This window comes from Sander vitreus, chromosome 4 (genome assembly GCF_031162955.1).
Source record: "Sander vitreus isolate 19-12246 chromosome 4, sanVit1, whole genome shotgun sequence".
In the NCBI taxonomy this organism is placed as follows: domain Eukaryota; kingdom Metazoa; phylum Chordata; class Actinopteri; order Perciformes; family Percidae; genus Sander; species Sander vitreus.
In genome coordinates, this window is record NC_135858.1 from 25,746,868 (window position 1) to 25,766,478 (window position 19,611).

At 40.8% G+C, this 19,611-nt stretch overlaps 1 protein-coding gene across 3 annotated transcripts in view; it reads left to right on the plus strand.

Moving 5' to 3' along the window:
• st3gal8 (ST3 beta-galactoside alpha-2,3-sialyltransferase 8) overlaps positions 1-19,611 on the plus strand; it is a 35,580-nt gene that overhangs the window by 5,424 nt on the left and 10,545 nt on the right. For 2 of the 3 annotated variants that reach the window (XM_078249164.1, XM_078249166.1), the window contains exons 2-4: positions 17,896-18,268; positions 18,951-19,074; positions 19,268-19,406. In XM_078249164.1, coding sequence (XP_078105290.1) covers positions 18,118-18,268; positions 18,951-19,074; positions 19,268-19,406 — 414 coding nt within the window. In that variant the 5' untranslated portion in view covers positions 17,896-18,117. Of the gene's footprint in view, positions 1-5,763; positions 5,788-17,895; positions 18,269-18,950; positions 19,075-19,267; positions 19,407-19,611 lie in introns of those variants that run through there. The other variant, XM_078249165.1, reaches the window with a different exon arrangement.

The following is a 19,611-nucleotide window of genomic DNA, read 5'->3' on the forward strand; positions in this document are numbered from 1 at the left end:
AAGCAAGTGTATGTGTGTGTGGTTGCAGTACCTTCCTCATCAGGTTTTGGACTCAGTCAATCAGAGGGATAAGTGTTGTTCTCCGTCTGAGGTGGTTTTTGCTATTTCTTCGGGCAGTTACGTACCCAATGTCCAAAGTCCTTGCAGTATAAACACTGGTCTGGGTTGTAGGGCTCATCATTTGGTCCACGGTACCCGCCTTGGCCTCCTCTGGCTCGACCACGTCCTTCGTGACCGCGGCCTTTTCCGGGTCCGCGCTCCATATGTTGCCCACCAGCCTGTTGTAACATGCAGACAGACGCTTCGAACATGGTTTTCGTCATCGTTGTCCCGTTTCCAGCTTGTCTTCATGGCTTGTAAAGAAGTAAAAAGCTCAGAATATGGGCTTTGGTTAGGTTGTGGAGCTGATGAGGAGGTGTGTGTGTGTGTGTGTTTTGCATTCTTTCCCTGAATCACTACCGTCACCTTTTGGTAACCCAAAAGTTTTCGCTCCTTTTTGCTTAACTATCCTTTCTTTTCCCTCTAAATCTTGTCGTAACATTTTAAGTTTTGCTGGACTCAATGAACCATTTTCAGGAAACCCAAATAGGGTAGACCATTCGGTCAGACAGTCAAGACAATCTTGGCCGTATTTCCTTGTCATCAGGTCAACAATTGGTCCCTCAGGAACATGTGGTCTACTCTGCTTACTACCCATCCTTGGCGTAGTCGAAGTACTTCTTTCTTACAATATAGTCGTCACTATAAGGCGTAGTTTCTTTCTAGGAAAAACTTTGCAAAAACCCCGTAAAATTTCCTTATTACGTTACCCGTTTTTTTCTAGGAAAAAACGTTGCAAAAACACCATAAAGTTTCCTTATTACGTTATTATATCTGTTATTACTCTAACAGATATGACCACCCCCCAACTGATGACGTAGAAGACAAAGAAATGTTAGTCTACCAACTTAACCAATATTTCCAACAAAACTATGAAACAAATTAACAACACAAAACTCCATATGAATCATTAATTTCTTGTAATTCAATAATATCAATTTTCAAAATGTTATATTTCTCACCCTTCGTCAGTAGAAATTACTTCCTCAGGTCTTTGGATCGGTGTGGAGAAACAACCGTCACCCCGGAGGAGTCAGTTCTCTCTCTCCAATGTACTGAGGTATGAGGCAGGGGTTGGCCTATTAGCCCCTGGAAGGCCAGTTCACTGACGGTCCTCAGAAGTCCTGATGTCCTCTCAGTCAATCCTGTTCGTGACGCCAAATTGTGGTGGAAGATTTCTGTCAACAGACTGGGCAATAAAGAAGTTTCAGACAGAGACAAGTTGTTCCGTGATAGTTTGTTCAAATTTATTATTGCTTGCAAGCAAGGAGATTGAGTTACACAGCACACGTATCAGAGTACAGTGGAAGAGATCTCAAAGTAGCACAAAAAAACAAGAATATATATATATATATATTGTAATGGAAAAATTACATAGACCATGATTTTCTTAACCATGATTGTTCATCTATTGAGTAAATTCTAATTATAAGTAGATCCTTAAATATGCCTCTGAAACATGTGCCTCCTAAAGATATTTCTTGAAACAGTCCTCCAGTTTAAAGATAGCTGAAAAGGGTATGACCCTGTGTATTCTCTACTACAAGCAGATGGCAACGACGCACAGGCGTCTGTAGAGATATGCAAAGGTCAGTTTGCCCAAAACCTGAGGTTGGAGCCTGAACCAATCTGTAGACGAGATAGATTCCCGACTCCTATTGAAGGACTTTTTGACGCACTAGACAGATGTACAGGGACAGCTTTAGACAGCAGTGTTCAAGATTAGAATGTTTTCCAAACATGGTCGTGTTTTCTGCTGTGAAAATGGGATATAAGGAGATGGCATATGTTACGAGGCACAGATCGGCTGTCACTTTGTAACTCTGTTCATTGTGAATTGCTGTTCTTGTCACTGTTTGATTGTTCTCTCGAGAAAATAATTAAACCCTTCCACCGAATACCTAAACTTTAAATCCAGTTTGCAGCCTGTCTTTATTTTGTTTCAACAAGGTCTCTTCTTCACCCAAATTCCTCCCTCGCTGAACAGAAACTTCCACAACAATATATATACACACACACACACACACATATATATATATATAAATAAAACGCATCAAAAACTTATTTCCTTGAATTCCATTTTCAAGCAGATCCTGCACTTCTGCAACCACATCATTGAGAAAATCCAAATCCTTAGGTTTTGAAAGACCAGAAGTTAGAGTTACAGGAAAAACATGACTTGGAGTCAGATGGATGGCACACAAAACGGGCCACAGACTGATCTTGCTACTTTTGAATAGCAGAAGTCTTTTCAGAGCCTCCCCTGGGTACTGGTTGAGTTGTCCTTTCAAGAGTTCTCCTTAAACCAAAGTGGACATACTCCATTCCTGATACTGTGGTTGACCTGATATCTTTTGGGGTTGATAGAAGGGTTCTGGCTGTTGATGGCAACTCTGGATGTCCACTGGCTTTCAGTCCCACAAGAAGATCATCAAGAGCAGAGTGTTGAATCTGGTGTTTTAAGGCCCAGTGTTGTAAGAAGTTCCTGAGTGAACCTTGTGGGTTGTGTTCCTCACTGCAGGAGTCACTGGTCTCATCCATAGGTTTGTCCATGGGCGTCTCCCACATTTCCAGGTCTGAAGAAACAACACTGCTGATGTCCTCCTCAGACCTGCTGACAGACCTTGCTGGCATTGCCATGAGCTCTGGCTCCTCTTCACACTCTTCTGGCAGTTGTAGCTGTGGTTCTTGATGTTGGCAAAGACGCGCCACTTCTTGCTCAGTCTGTTCCAGTCGTGCCAGCTCTCGTCATGCCCTCTTCCATCTCTTTGTGTAGGACTGCCGCTCTGTCCTTGTACTCACTGTATAGAAATGTAATGCGACCTATTAGTTCCTGTTGAAATGAAACCTTAAAAATGTATACAGTCAGTGTTAACATTGCATGTGACAGGATTTCTCACGATTTTTGCATTGTAGGGACACATCATCCATAAAAATGTTAATAAATAAATTCCCAAAAGAACCGGTATATCTTATTTGTAACAAGAACGCAAGCAGGTTAACACGATTACACAAAACATACAATGCAGCAAAGCATACACGCCATGCACAGCAGCAAACAAAAACTCAAACAAAGCGCAATATATATGCAGTCCATTTAAAGCGTAACTCTCGTTTTAAAAGCATAATTAGGACGAAGCGCCACTTTTAAGATTGAACATATTCTCATTTTCGGGTTTAATGGCCTTTTGAATGGGAGAGCTAGGAGCACTACTATGATAGCATCAAAATCACTATTTTTAAAACCCTAAGAAGGCTCGACACAACATGAAACTTTGCTCCAACGATTTGTTTGGGTGTCGTGGCAACTGGTAGCAACATGCAAGTCCATGAGCTTACATAAACGTAGCGAACTCATGAACTCGCCATTTCATTGTCTAAAATATTCACTAACGTTAAATATTATGTTTATATTGTTCCTGATCATTTACATGCTTATCTGAATAAACGATGGATGTATTTAGACAACCAAGGAGATGTAATATTTGTCGTGCTACTAGCTAGCTAGTAGGTTAGCCTGCAGTTTCGTGAAGAGAGCTTCTCTTAGCTAATACATCCATTACAATATATCCGTTACAGGCTTTACAGCATATCGTCCGCGGATGTATTGTAAGATAAGTGTTAAACACTAAACCCACATCGGCTCTTAGGGACATGTAAGATATTACATTAACGTTAGCGACCTCGCTTTCTAGCTCCATTATTTAGCTTGAGCCGATAGCCCTGGCAGTTTTGGGAAACGCTAATAAGTTAAGTTAGATCCATGTAACAGGCCATCCATCCATCCATCGGATATATCATAAGATAATACCATGGGTGTATTATTAGAACACATGGTGAATTACAGCCATTATCTGGAGCTATATTTAATTAATACAATATTAATTGTATTAATTAACAGGTTTGAGTCAAATATGGTTGCAACTCCTCCTCCTCGGCCTGAGCCTCTAGGAATTTGAGTATTAATATGACTGGGAGGAGTGGCTTCATTTAGACTAACATATTCTTCATGGCCCAGCCATGTTTCAGTAAGACAGAATAGATCAATTTGATTATCTGATATCAAATTGTTTACCAATAATGCTTTAGAAGACAGAGATCTAATATTTAATAGTCCACATTTGATTTTCCTATTCTGTTCTATCGTTGTAGTGGTTGTTTTAATTCCAATTAGGTTGTTAAGTATAGCACCTCGTTGGTTTACGTTTGATTTTACCGATCTCAGTCGGGTGACATTATGAATGGGTTGCTGCTCCAAAGGAAGCACAGAGGAGCGTGTAGCGCTGTACCTCTGATTACTGATATTATTGATTCTTACTGGAATTATATAGCTGGCCTGTGGGTTAGCAGAGTTATTTGTAAAGGAGTGAGAGCTTATGGGAGAATATGACTGGGAGGTGCGCTTGTGCGTGTGTTTACAGGGTGCAAACAGTCAAACTAAGGTCTGGGTCTGTACCCAGGTCTGTGTCTGCACGGCGTGTCGCAAATTCTCACATAGCATCTGGCTGGCGCGTCTACTGGGATGAATCCCGTCCCTGCTGAACAGGGAGCCACGTTCCCAAAACAGATTAAAATTGTCAATAAAACCTATCTTGTGGATGTTGCATGTATGCTGGAGCTAGGTGTTGAGGATGAGTAGTCTGCTAAAAAGGCATATTCCGCGACCTCAAGATGGAAGTGGGCCCGAAATAAAAATCTACTTCCCAGTGCTTTTTAAAGCTTCAATGAGGGTGACAAAGTCTTTCTTTGTGCGATCACTCTGCTGATAGGACATGTCGTTATGTCCACAATGGACCATGATGCGTTTAATAGAGGTCGGGAGTGAGGGTATCAGGTCCACAGCTTTAGCCAGGATGTCTGCAACTTTGGCTCCAGGAAAGCAGTGTGTGACAGCATTAATAAAAACGTATATCCCGGGTGATGGAGTCACCAATAATTATTGTGGTTGGGGGGAAGAGCGGACGAGGGGTGGGGGGGGGCGTGAATGACCGGTGGCAGGAACAAAACGGCCAGTATCGGTTTCAGATGGACAAGGAAAAGAAGAGGAATATCGCTTACCATTCGGTGGGGGAGATTGTTTTTGAGGAACGTTGTCATTTGGCCGGTTCAGGCAAGGGAGGCCACCGGACCGTCTGACTACCGCATCCCTCAGAAATTTTCGCCGTGAGGCAGCGGTCCTCCCCGTTGACGACCGCAGGTCAGCGGGGCGAGCCCGGGTAACCACGTCGGCCGTTACCGGGGGAACATTCGGCTTCGACAGGGAATCGAAGCGACTGGAGAGGCTGAGGGCAGGAGGCGATGGAACCCTACCCGAAGCTCTCTTTCGGCCGCAAACCACTTTAGTCCAAGATGGTCGGTGTCGAACTAGAAGATGGATGTGGGCAGGCGGATGGGTCCCAAACTACAGTATCCTGGAAGGCCACAGAGAGAGTTGTGATTTGAAGCGACTGATTTTGAGCAACGTCCAGGTAGGCGGTTAACAAGACATCTTTGGTTTTTAAGTCCTCAGAGAGCTGACAAACTTCTTCCCTAAGGTCAGCAATTTCTTTGTTTGCATTTTCAAGCAACGAGGAACTCCTGTGGGGAAGTGGAGACTCGCCAGGTGTGGAGGTAGCCATGGAGCTGGCGTTAGCCTGAAGCTAATGTTTAGCTACTACTCGTAGAAAAAGTGCGGTCCTCAACACACAGGTACGTAGATTTGCGTAGATGAAAAGAGCTTTCTAGAGCTCTTTCTAGAGCCTAAAGGCTACCGGGGGCTAAAAAGAAACAAAAAACTAAGCAACTAGTACAACATTTATCTCGAAATAACACTATTTTCCTCCGTCTGTCTCTCCCTCCACACTCTCACACAGCGTTAACTTCCGGTTCTGGTCAACCAACAACCAGCGAATCAAGTGAGCGAATGTAAGCGATGCAGCATGAAAGCACGGCGGAACCAGCAAGCCAGCCGGTGTTAGTTGGCTAACGTTAGCTTGCTAACTCCGCCTTAACGTTACCCCGTCGCCACATCGTTCACAGAAAACCGAATACAGTTGTCACTCCTGTTTATACTTTTACTACTTGTTGTTAGGATTGTTAAGTATGTTGTGGTTGAGTAAAATAAGAAGTGGTGTTAAATATTGTTTTCTGTACCGCTAGCGAGGCTTTGCTAGTTCGAACGGAACATAGCATCCGGTCCGGGGTTTTCACAATAAAAGCATCCAGCCGTTTAGTTAGTTGGAGGCTTTAAAGCATATCATAGATAACAGGAAGTGCTGTCTACGTTAGCGGTAACGTAACGGATGGGAGAAAATGTCTGAGAATCCCATATAATAAGTGTTTGAATCCTTTTTCTCTGCTTGCGTTATTTGAGTTTAAATGATATATAGCCATATTCTGACTATTGTTTATATTACGTTTGGTGATGTATATTACTGTTTAAGGAGTAATGAGTATACATGTTTGATTTTTTCATTTATATTTAGTTTCTCTCTTTATAGAAACCACACTCACCATCACACTCACACTCACACAAGAAAGAGAAAGGAATAAACATAATAAGAACTATCTCTCAGCTCTTCATTTATCCTCTGGAATATTTGGCCTTAAGTGGTGTTCTGGCCGACACACCTGAGTGAACCTGGTGATAAACCCAGAACTAGCACCTAGACTGAGCGTCTACCTATTATCGCTACAACAGCGATAGCAATGTGCTTTGTGTGGATGAAGCTTTAAGTAAATTTGACTCTTTAGCGACTGGCTCTTTGCCTCGTAGCGTTACTACTCCACTGCTCGTTTGTCCGTCAGTTATTGTTCTAATTTTACCTGATGATGAAGGTCTAAGACCGAAACATATTTTCTAAATAAATAATTTCTTGCCCGGAGATGGATATCTAGACATACTGAGGTAGACCCATGAGGGGCAGAAGAGAGGACAAGTAGAAAGACAGAAGATGGTTAACCTACAGCTGAGCCCATCTCGCATTTTTTCTCTGAGGGAGAAGAGGAGTAGACTAGCCTCCGATGCCTCCTGGGTGAGCCATATCCATCAGAGTGGATTAAATATCAGCTAATAATCAACTGTCAAGTAGCTACACCTTTTAAAGGATCCCTTGGTAAATCAGCCTCTGCCGGGTAGAAAGTGAAATTGTAGAAAGAAAGAAAAAAGTTAACACCAACATTTAGAGGCAAAATCCATTGTTATGTCTACAACATTATTTTAAATATAGTATAAGTTCAAGTTCAAGTCACCACTACCTCTGGTGATACACTGCACACTGGCGTGCCACGTATTACTTTGTATTATGGAGTCTGGAGATCCTTTTTTCTCGTTGAAGGGGAAATCTATTGTTGGGACACGTTTGTTGTTGTTTTATTAATGTTGATAGTGTTTGGATGCTTTCAATGGATACAGAGCTTCGCGTGAGCATGGGCTTTTATGACTGTCCTAACCCTAACCCAGGCCCAGCGGCAGCCAGCAGCACACACACACACACACAAGAAGGAGCAGAAGAATGGCAGAGAGGAAGAGGAGCGCGGTGTGGCTATATTTTCAGGCCAAAAATGAAACGATGGCAAGCTGTATAATTTGTAAAAAGGCTGTAAGATACAGTGTTAACACAACAAATGTATACAAGCATATGAAAATTCTGTCCTGGGTTTAAATGTATTAATAATCCAAAGGAAAAATCACAAAACCACTTAAAGGTCATGAAAATTCATTCAGATTTAGCAATTTGATGATGCATCCACCTTAATTATTAAAGGTCCTATGACATGCTGCTTTTTGGATGCTTTTATATTGGCCTTAGTGGTCCCCTAATGCTGTATCTGAAGTCTCTTTCCCGAAATTCAGCCTTGGTGCAGAATTACAGCCACTAGAGCCAGTCCCACAATGAGCTTTCCTTAGTATGTGCCATTTCTGTAGCTATTGAGGAGGACAGAAGCGGGGCAAGGTGGAGGGTGGGGGTGTGGCCTTGACCAACTGCCACTTTGCTCGTTTGAAAACCATGATGTCTCTCTCTTTCTCATGGGTGGGCCAAATTCTCTGGGCAGGCAAAGCAGAGAAAGTGGAGGTAACCTTCCTCCTTATGACCTCATAAGGAGGAGATTCCAGATCGGCCCATCTGAGCTTTCATTTTCTCAAAGGCAGAGCAGGATACCCAGGGCTCGGTTTACACCTATCCCCATTTCTAGCCACTGGGGGACCATAGGCAAGCTGGGGGAACTCATATTAATGTTAAAAAACCTCAAAGTGAAATTTTCATGCCATGGGACCTTTTAAAGAGTACCTGTATCAGTGATACTGGCCCTGTATTTACTTTACTTCTCTACAAATTTTGCAGTATGACTACTATCAAACAACATTGTTGCATGCTGCGGTTTCAGCCTGGCAACGAGTCTGTGAGTCAGTATTTTAACAGGAACTGAGTCTTTCTGAGTAGTTTTGTGTGTGTGTGTGTGTGTGTGTGTGTGTGTGTAACTTTTTCCTTTGGTCCTTTTTAACCATTCAGAGCTCCACTTGAAGCTTCAGCTCGACACATTTTCCACACGACTTCTGGTCAGTGACACTTGACAGAAATAACAATGACCTGTTTTTGTCATCTTCATGGAAACATTCATGCAGAGCTGAACCTGAAGGCTACCTGAATAGAAGGAGAAGACTGTGGATTTTGCTTTTGCTTTTTAAGTTTATTGTTGGACAGGTATGGCAATGTTTGTCGGATTGTCATGCAATTCTGTGCAGACATTAATGTTCCCAGAGGATGAATCCTAATACATTTTGGTGATTGCCGGGTGATGAAGTATCTTGATTTGTCAGGTATTCAATTTTTTTTGTTTTCCTATTATATCCATTAAAAAAATCTCAATTTTACAGAACATTTACTGTATAACAAAAAATATATCATGACATATAGCATAAACTATTGTAGGACCAGCGGATAACGTAGACGTCCTCATTACATACAGTATAATGTTTGTCTCAGTGTATCAGAATCAGCTTTATTGGCCAAGTAAGTGTGTACACAAACAAGGAATTTGACTCTCTTCATCTTGAACAGTGCCTAAAAGCAAACTTGATTTCAACATATTTCGGCAAGTCTGTTGTGCCATGAATCTTACACAGATGGGTGACTCCTTAGAGAGAGTGAGGCGTCATGCTGTTCTTCACTAAATGTTTTTACCGAACACTCAGCTGCAAATTGTTTTCTGACAGCTGTTGCAACATAAAATTATAACATGTTTTCTGTGTAGGTTTATATGTGTCCAAGCAAATAACTTGACTAGAAGATTTTGAGTTTTATTTAAGTCCCTGTAACTGACTGTCTGTCTCATCAGGGCCTGGAAACATTTTTGTAATTACGTCCTTCGTGGCTCAGTGCGGAGGATGGAAAAAAACAATATACTGTATAGACTAATGCAAAAGTAGTCCCTCTCAACCATCACTTATGGCTCACTAGTAGTGTTTGTCTGTGTCTATCTGCAGAGACCCTGCCCTTTTCCTGTATGTCCTCTTTTTTTATTATTTTGCTGTGTGCAGTAGGTTTCTGAGCGTAGGCCTTTTGCTAGTCTACTTTTACTTAAGTACTTTATATCACAAGGATCATACTTTGCTACATTTCAAGTCACATCTGTTACAAAGTAAAAACAAAACCCACATTCAATTGTGAGAATGGTACCGAAAGAAAGGAGATAAACCACCAGCTGCAGCAGAGGAGAAGCTGCAGCTGTGTCTGTGGCTGCCGGAGGGCAGAGCTCGATAGAAGTGACACTGCACTCAGCTGACACTCCGGAAGAGATCATGTTGAAAATGTTTACGTTCAGCGACAGAGGGTCAGCTGTCAGCAGGTGGTAAGGGTGCAAATAACTCATCTGGGCCAGGCCTAGTCTTTAGTGAACATATGCATAGGGCTGAGTATCGCCAATGATTTCCCAAATCGATTAGATTCCGATTCACAAGGTCCCATTTTCTATTCAATATCGATTAGGTTAGGGAATTTTCAGTTACAATACCAATTTTGCTTGGATATAAAAGAGATTCTAAGATAACCTATGCTGTAAACTGCACAAGCAAGAAGCAACCCTCAAATATATTTTATAATGCACCAGGTTAATGTTTACATTACCCAAAAAGGGGGTCAATTCATCACGTCTATTATGCTAAAAATTATGCTTAGAGCGGTTTTGCTTCAGTTTCTTTGTTAAACCATTTGGATCCAAACTGCTGTTTTAGTATTTTTGTCTTAGTATTTCTGTCTTTCATGTGTTAATCATGAAAGCTGAGTGACGTTGCAAAGAGCACAGGATGTATCCTGAGGACAGAGCGCATAATGTGGAGGTGATGCCAGGCATGACCAGGGATAAGACGAAAAGCTACTGATTGCATGAACCGAATAACTAACTTGACTCCCAACTCGTTTAAAAAGACACTGTTGTGAACAACCTTCAGTCACTTTCTGTACTTATGCTGAAGTCCTGTAAACTGACTCTATTTGCTGCAGGTAAACAAACTTTTAAGAGCACTCCAGTGATTTTTGTCCATTCTTTGATAAATAATTATGCTAACAACATCCATGGTGGAAAGGCATATACTAAAAGATCAATTTCGGGATTTTGTTAATGGATATCACAACAATGCAATCAAATTAAGGATCATGTCCTTATGTGTTATGGTAAGCATGATTGTACCTCGGCATAGTTAAAGCGTAACTCTCGCCAATGCAACCTAGGGTCTTTTTGTGAATGTAGCCGAGTCAAACATTCGTTTAAAAGCATATTTAGGACAGAATCGCCACTTTTAAGATTTACCGTATTTCCGTTTTTCGGTCAAATGGCCTTTTGAATGGGAGTGCTAGGGGCACTTCTATGCTAGCCTCAAAATAGCTATTTTTAAAACACCAAGAAGGCTCGACACAACATGAAACTTTGCTCAAAGTATCGCCAGGGTCTCTACACCTTAACGAATGCATTGATAACATTGTTTGTGTACCCAGAGTAAAAGCCTGTACAAATAAAACCTAAATGGAAACCATTAAGGCCTATCGGGAAAGAGAGGGAATGTTTTTTGTAATTTGGTTAAACTGAAAAAACACTTCAGTATTAAAATACAGCGAATGAGAGACTTTCTAATTGTAGAAGACATGTCTTCTCATGTCAGAACATATTTTAGGTTTCATTGACTGTTTCTAGTAGTGTGACGCAACAAAGGAAATTCCTTACTTTTTTCAGATCAATAATCCCTAATTATATAAAGTCCATTCATTTCATACAGCAAAAATCCTCACCTACAGCAGGGACTTTTGTTTCACGTCTTCCACTTTCATTTAGTCTTTTCTCAAAATTAAAGACACAAATAAAAAACATAAAATGCTTGCAGACCAACGGGTAAATAGTCTTAACGCTCCCTCTTCACTCTGGACGGGCAATCAATGTAAACAGAGCAAATAGTATGATATGGTTTTAGTCGTCATCACTGTGGCAGACTGTGGGAGAAGTGACACCACCTTCTTCTGTGGTGTCGTTATTTTTCAGCTTGTTGCTTTACTCCTATCAGTAGTGTAGTTGGTTTCCATTTCATTGTCAACAGAGATATCACAGAAGCAGAGAAAGAGGCAGGAAGGAGTGCTTTCACATGGTTTTCTCTGTACAGGAAATGTGACCTTTAACACTGTCACCTCCCCCGACACCCTCCCCCACACACACACACACACACACACACACACACACACACACACACACACACCCTAAAATAACATACTGATACTGTGACTCAGCTGATTGTCATTAACCCTCCTCTGTCCTCTAAACCACTGGTTCTCAAACTTATTTCAATAATGTACCCACATCGAAATATCTTTTTATTCAAGTACCCCCTGACCAGCACAAAACATTTTCGGTAGCAACAAAATGCCTAGCTATATAAAGAGGCACAATACAGCGCTCCACCATCAGTGTCTGATTTAGAATGATATTGTAACCTAAAAAACACTTAAATACTTTCAGTTTATTTCAAATATTTAGAATGTATCACTAAATGCATTCATTATCATAGTGTATCATTATTTTAGGAATTATGCATGAATGATATATTTTTAAATAAACATTTTCCAAAGACCTGCAGTCCTCCAAAGTACCCCTAGGGGTACGCGTACCCCCATTTGAGAAACACTGCTCTAAACTCTGACTGTCTCTCTATTACTCCCCACTAAATTCTCATTTGTTGTTTTTTTTACTTTAGAAACTCAGGAGTCCCCTGGATGACACTACAAGATTATGTTCCAACTTTCAGTTTAAATTATTTTTACTTTGTAGAGAATTTTTTTTTCTGTCAGTTTGGTGGATGGTGATACTACAATACCCATGAGCCTAAGTTGTTGTAATTGTTATGGAGAAGAAGACATTTCTTTAAACCAATCACAATCGTCTTGGGCGGCACTAAGTCCCGGATGCAGCGACGGCGCCATTGCAAAATAGATAACGGAGATAGCAGAAGGCGAGGTAAAAAGTCTGACATATGGCGCGTGATGTCAAGCTGTACAAGAGGTAAGCCAGACTAGGTCCTCACTGATGTGAACCCTGAGGAACCTGAAGCTGCAAACGCTCTCCATTTATGGTGACATGGCCTTGTCCTTCTCCCCGGGCCACTTCCTGTAATAGTCCTCAATCAGCTAGTTTTGCTGATGTTGAGATGGAGGTTGTTGACACAAATATTTCAGGACTCTGACCTCCTCTCTGTAGGCCGTCTCATCACCATCGGTCGTCAGGATGTCGGGTCGTCAAGAGCTGTGGGTGGCCATGCAGTCGTGTGTGAACAGTAGGGCCTCACGATATGATATTATCACGATACTTACCTTATGATACAATATTATTGCGATTTTAAAGATATTGCAATAGTCTGCGATATTTTGCAATGTATTACCTTTTTTCCAACTTCAAATTTTTCAAATTATTTTCCCAAAGGAAAACTTTGGTAACAGCTGTTTTATCTAAAAAGATACATTTCTCTGTTTGTTCATCTCACTTCAATTTTATTGCTGCAAAATGAAATTGTCAAGCAGACAAACTGACCAACACATATATAATGATAGATCGATACTTGGCGTCTGTGTATCGATACAGTGTTGCCACGGAAAATATCGCGATACTATGCTGTATCGATTTTTCTTTTTTTTCAAAACTTACGCATGTTAAATTTGGAACCGATGAGCAGATTCAAAAACACATTTTCCAAACGATTTAAATAAAAAAAATGTTTCCATTGGAATTGGAATTATTGGAACGATTCCAAGTTGGAACCAGTTCTCGATGCTCAATCCTAGTGGTTGAGCCTCTCCGCACAGCCATGGGTCTGTCCATCGGGAAGTTCAGAATCCAATCACAGAGGGCGGTCTTGGGTCCCAGGTCTCTGAGCTTGGTGACGTGCTTGGAGGGCATAATGGTGTTGAATGCGGAACTATATTCTATGATAACAAAAATCAATCAATCTAATAACATGATCTTTAAAAGTATACGATGAATGACTGTAAGAGTTATGTGCAAAATTATTAAAGAGACAAGATGTGTAATTACACATAATTAAACCTTTTAGGAATTTAAATATTGCACAGTCAAAATGGTGCACAGGTGGACGGCACACAGGATATGGCTTATGGGTAGCTGAGTAAAAATACTCCAGGAACACAAGGTTAAAGATCCATAGACACGTCTTGTTTGCCTCGTTCTACTTTTTTCACGTAGGTATCATCTCTGATGCTCAAAGAAAAAAAAGTCTGTTTCATAAACCAGAAAACACACTGAATGAGCCGATTCGACCCTTGCACAATTACAATATTAATCAGACCAGCTGTCTTCCTCCCTGTATTTGTAACTTTCAATCAAGCCACATGCATGGATGAATACATGACTATTTAGCAAAACTGTAGATGCAGCATGTGAGCAAATAGGACTGTCTTATTATGTCTATGGCTGTACAAGAACCAGGACTTTCAGTCGACTTTCTTTTGTGTTTTCCTAAATACTCACCAGCATTACTGATGGTCTTTCTTTCTCTACTCTACATCACTCTGCCCTCCGTTTCCATCGCATGCTAGTTTTGATGATTTTAAGACAAGATTCAGTTTGTAAAGTACAGCTGCTGTTATTCTGTGCTGCTCTGTTTACAATGACAAAAACAAAAAAGCTGCAGTGAGCGGACTTAAATTAGGAGTGTTTGGGGGTGTCTTGACTAGTCATTGATTAATCATTATCTTATGTCTGAATGAAGTTGAAAGGAACATTTAACATACAGCTCATCACTGTTTTGAACTTTTGTACCAGTCAACATGGCACACAGTCAAGCTCTAAAATAACAGTTACAGTGGTTGTGGAGGTGTGGTAGTAATTGCAGAGATTCTACGAGTGGTTTCGGTAAAGGCCCGATTATAATCTAGAACGGTGGCGTACACGTTCAGCTGTGGACCCCACAGGCGCTAAGAGGCATAGTCGCAACGTTACCTTTTCAGAGGCTGTACAAACATTGTGCATGGGGTGTCTTGACTAATCATTGATTAATCATTATCTTATGTCTGAATAAAGGAACATTTAACATCCAGCTCATCACTGTTTTGAACTTTGTACCAGGACATGTTTGCACAGTCAACATAGCACACAGTCAAGCTCCGTTCTAACATGCAAATCCAGGAATTTAGCTAATTTATCAGGAACATTTTCCAGCTTTTATCCTGACAGTTTTTAACTTTCCAGCCTGGGGAGGATACAAGTAGAGCAAAATATGTTTGAGTGTGTTGATGTGTCAATCAGTATTTGTCCTGACTCATCTCTTCTAGTCTTGTTCTTCTAAAATCACAGTTACAGTGGTTGTGGAGGTGTGGTAGTAATTGCAGAGATTCTACGAGTGGTTTCGGTAAAGGCCCGATTATAATCTAGAACGGTGGCGTACACGTTCAGCTGTGGACCCCACAGGCGCTAAGAGGCATAGTCGCAACGTTACCTTTTCAGAGGCTGCACAAACATTGTGCATGGTCACAAGAAATTGCCGGTACACGGACGTCTGCACAGACCCTACGCGTATACCCTTTGATGGCAACATTTACAGGTTGATGATGGGGATTTGCACTTTTGCTCAGTTATTGTTGCACTTGTGATCACTGCACTATTTATTTGTTTTTGTAATTTATTTTTTGAGTAATGTTTAACTATATGCAGTGAGGGACACCATGTTGTGTTTTACACACCATTAGGGTCATATTATGGTTTGTTTTATTGTATTGTATCATGTATGTTGTTGGTGTTTTTTATGGCTGCAGCATGGGTTAAAGGTGGAATATGTGATACTGATAGCTAGTGTTTAAAGTAGTTACTGCAGTACAAATTCAAAATATTGGAGAGAGTCGTCTCCCCAGCCCCCTCCTCCCCTCGAAGTTCACGGAGGTTGCCAGGCTGAGACCGCAGCATCCACAACAATGTTGCTAGAGGCTTGTCTCACATAGCCAGACATTCACTTCACAGCACAGCGGAGTAGCTGACGTTAGATGCTGGCTATATTGACATCATAAAAGCCCGTGCTCAAGCAGAGTTCTGTACCCAACTGACAGACACACTTGTTTGGCTTAGAATTACGGCAACATTCGCTAAACACACTGCAAACTCATGGTCCTCTCTTCCCAATTTACAGCCTCCCTCTCTTGGCTTAAAATAACTCACCGTTGTCAGCTACGGCCGCTGAACAGGCTACATGTTGTAAACAGCCGTGGCCCACTTGCCTGGTCTTCCGGTAACGTTAGCAGTTAGCAGGGTTAGCATAGCGGTGTTAGCCAGGCACAGTCGGGATCACTTTACTGGCTGTGTCTCAATTGTTTTTGCAAGTAACCAACTCGGGTACTCTAGCCAGGGCTCGACATTAATATAAATATTATATAAAAGTTGGATCCATAACAAATTCTGTAACACTTAAACATGACTCAAGTGTGAATTGAATGTGTCACATTATATGTTTTAGGGTTAGGTAAGGTTAGAAGGGGAAAAAAGATTTTCCCCCTTTGACTGCGACAAGAGGTTAAAAAAAAAAAATTAAACACAAATGTCCAGCTGACAATTATCACAGAGCGTTGTGGTTCTTTCTGTAACATGTGTTTATAGTATTTATTATGTCACAGCCACCTTTGTCTGAATGGCAAAAAGACAAAAACATTGTGTAATTCCTGTCTGAAAAACAGTCTCAATCTTACACTATCCAATCGGGATCAAGATTAACTTTATTGGCCCAAGTGAGAAATTTGTCTTGGACACTTAAAGGTCCAATATGTAATAGATTTACTGTAATAAATCCAAAAATGACCCCAATGCGTCATCAGATATTAAGGAAACATGCTAAGTTGAAATAGTGAAAAAGTGTGTTGTTATGAACTGCGCGGTTTGACAGCCAGGCCGGGTTGTCAGATATACCTGTAAAAACGGAAACCCAGCATGCTACAGTTGTAACGTAAGCATTAGCTTCAGGCTAATTTACCAAGCTGGGCATTTTATGTCACTTCAACATTTGTGTACTGACTTTGAATTAGTCCCGGACAAGCCTTAAGAAGTTTTTTCAGACATGACACTAACGTGAAATTAGAATTACGTTTTTGTAACAAGGTGCAGGTTTGAAAGGAGCTTTAGAGCTGCTAGTAGAAGGAAAAGTAATGCTATTAGGTGTGTGTGTGTGTGTGTGTGTGTGTGTGTGTGTGTGTGTGTGTGTGTGTGTGTGTGTGTGTGTGCGTGCGTGCGTGCGTGTTGAAGCAGTTACAACAAACTATTTGTTGCAACAGAGTAGTGAAGAAACACACACACACATGGTCAGGTCTGATGATTCAGACTACACACTCACAAACACCCACACACACGGAGAGAGAGAGAGAGAGAGAGAGAGAGAGACATTGGAGCAGACAGGAGGAGAGCGACAGCTGAAACAGGAGAAGCTGAACTGAATCCAGATCTGATTGGTATTCAGAGAGTGAGTCTGTCTGCAGTGAGACATTCCTGCATGAGGGGAGGTGGGGTGAGCTAGGAAGTGGAGGGCGAGGAAGAGGGTTAAAGAGGGTGACTACATTCATCATTTTTTAAACTCTTCAATCATCATCATCTACAACATGTCTGTTTATAATACATGCTTCATTTTCTTTGTGGTGAACCTCACTGTTGTTTCAGTTTTTGGTTTCCTAGTTGTGATTGGAGTTTCCTCAGAGTGAAGAGAAGCTTTGGTGATCTCATCTGTGTTGTCATACATAGTTTGTTATGGATAATGCATTTTATGGATAATAAGTGTGTTATGAATAGTTTATGCATAATTAGTTTTTTTATGGATAATTAGTAGCCATAAATAGCCTTTTTTGGATCATTAGTTTGTTATAGTTTGTTATGGATAATTAGTTTGTTATAAACTGCTTTTTTTGGATCATTGATGTTTTCATTTTTATAATTTTTTTTTGTCATTAGTTTGTTATAACTAGTTCAATATGGATCATCTGTTCATAAATACCATGTCATGAATTAGTTTATTATAAAAGTTATTGACAAATAGTTTGTTATTACCAGTTTGTTATTACTAGTTTGTTATAAGTAGTTTCTTATAAATAGCTTGTTATGGATAAATCTTTTTCTTATAAACTTCACTTCACCATTTTTTTCACCAGAAGTCTGCAGCTACAGGGGTTTTTACTATAATTCTGTAATGTATTATAATGTAAATAATTATTCATTTTGAGCACACAGACGTAGTTTCCACTTAATCAGATTATTTTTTATGATACTGATGTCACTGTGTCTTTCTGCCTGACCCAGGTGTGGCCATAGATCCTGTCGCCATCGGAAAGCAGCAACGTGCACAGGACACAAAGTTTAGGCTTCATCGAGATGAAGCTGAGTGAAGAGATGACAGAACAGAAACTGTCCAGATGACAACAGATAACACAGTCCAAATATGCTGACATAGCATAGTGTTTGATTGACAGCTCAACAACACACCCTTCCTCTTGCCGCCGCCCACTCATCGTCCGTCCAGCCATGTTGTTTAGGAGGAAGCTGTGCGTTGCCCTGATGATCGCTGCCATCCTCTTCCTCATGCTCGCCAGTCAGAGCATCCAGAGGAGATACTTTCAGCCTCTGTCATTAGCCCTGCCCATCAGCTGGGCCACGCCCACCGGCAGGGAGACAGGTGAGGAGCTGATCACTGGGGTAAAGAGATCTCAAAAAAACAGTGTGACAAAACTAAGCAGAAAGGTTTCATGTGTTCACCCATCAATCAATAAAGAAAATTGCCAAAATGGCCTAATCTGTAATAATTTTATCTTTTTCTATGACCGTTTTGATCAATATTTACCAAATTTGTAAAGAAAAGAAGTATTACTCCGGAATAAAGACTAATTAGGAAGGAAAAACGAAGGAAATATAAAAAGGTTTATATTGTGGCAGAGATTTTGTGGATGTGAAAGTTGTAGTAGTAGCAGCAGGCGTAGTGTTGTGATTGTATCCTCAAGACCAACTGTAGTAGCAGCACTAATATTAGCAGTTTAATGGTAGCAGCAGTTTCTCTTAAGAGTAGCTGTAGACCACATTTGCAATTTGGGTTGGAGTTGTATTAAGTAGTAGCAGTATTATTAGGATAATAGTAGCAGTAGTATCATTAGTAGTAGCAGTGTTTTGATTGTATCATAGAAATGATAATAGTGTTAGCAGGAGTTGTATTAAGTAGTAGCAGTATTATTAGGATTATAGTAGCAGTAGTATCATTAGCAGCAGCAGTGTTTTGATTGTATCATAGAGATGCTACTGTAACAGTGTTAGCAGTGCTCCTGTGATGCAGTGTTCACTGACTCTTAGTCTGCTTGTGTTTGCAGTAGTTGAACCCACGGTGCCTCCTGCTGATCCGACCCCTGACCCTCCCAGGACCCCCCCTCCTCCCGACACCACCCAACCTAAAGCCGGGGAGAAGCCTGTAGAGAACTCCCAGTATAACCTGAGGTAACACGCAGGAGATAATGGACTTTGTATACCTTGATTCCCTGTTCTGCTCATGTTTTTGTTTTTTTACAGCCTTTATTACCAATGCAGAATTATTACAATACAAAACATCAATGGAGTATTATACTACAATGTTCACAGAAATATACTCTGTTCTGTCCATGTGTGACTCCTCTGTGTTGTCCTCTTTCAGGTTGTGTGGGTGTACTGAGTCTTGTATTTCAGACCTGGGGGGGTCAGACTGGTTCAGCCAGCGCTATGACCCCAAACAGCAGCCCGTCCTCTTCCGAGACAACAACAACTTTGACCCTAAAGCACTCAGATGGTGGCTGGTAAGGACAAAATGCAGGAATAGTGCATATTCTAATAATGTTTATTTCATTTTATTTTATATGGCATACTATGACTTCTTTTTATGACATTTTATGACATACTATACTATGACCTTTTTTTCGACATGCTATACTATGACCTTTTATGGTTTTTCCGGCATATTATACTATGACCTTTTTATGTTTTTCTTCGACATACTATACT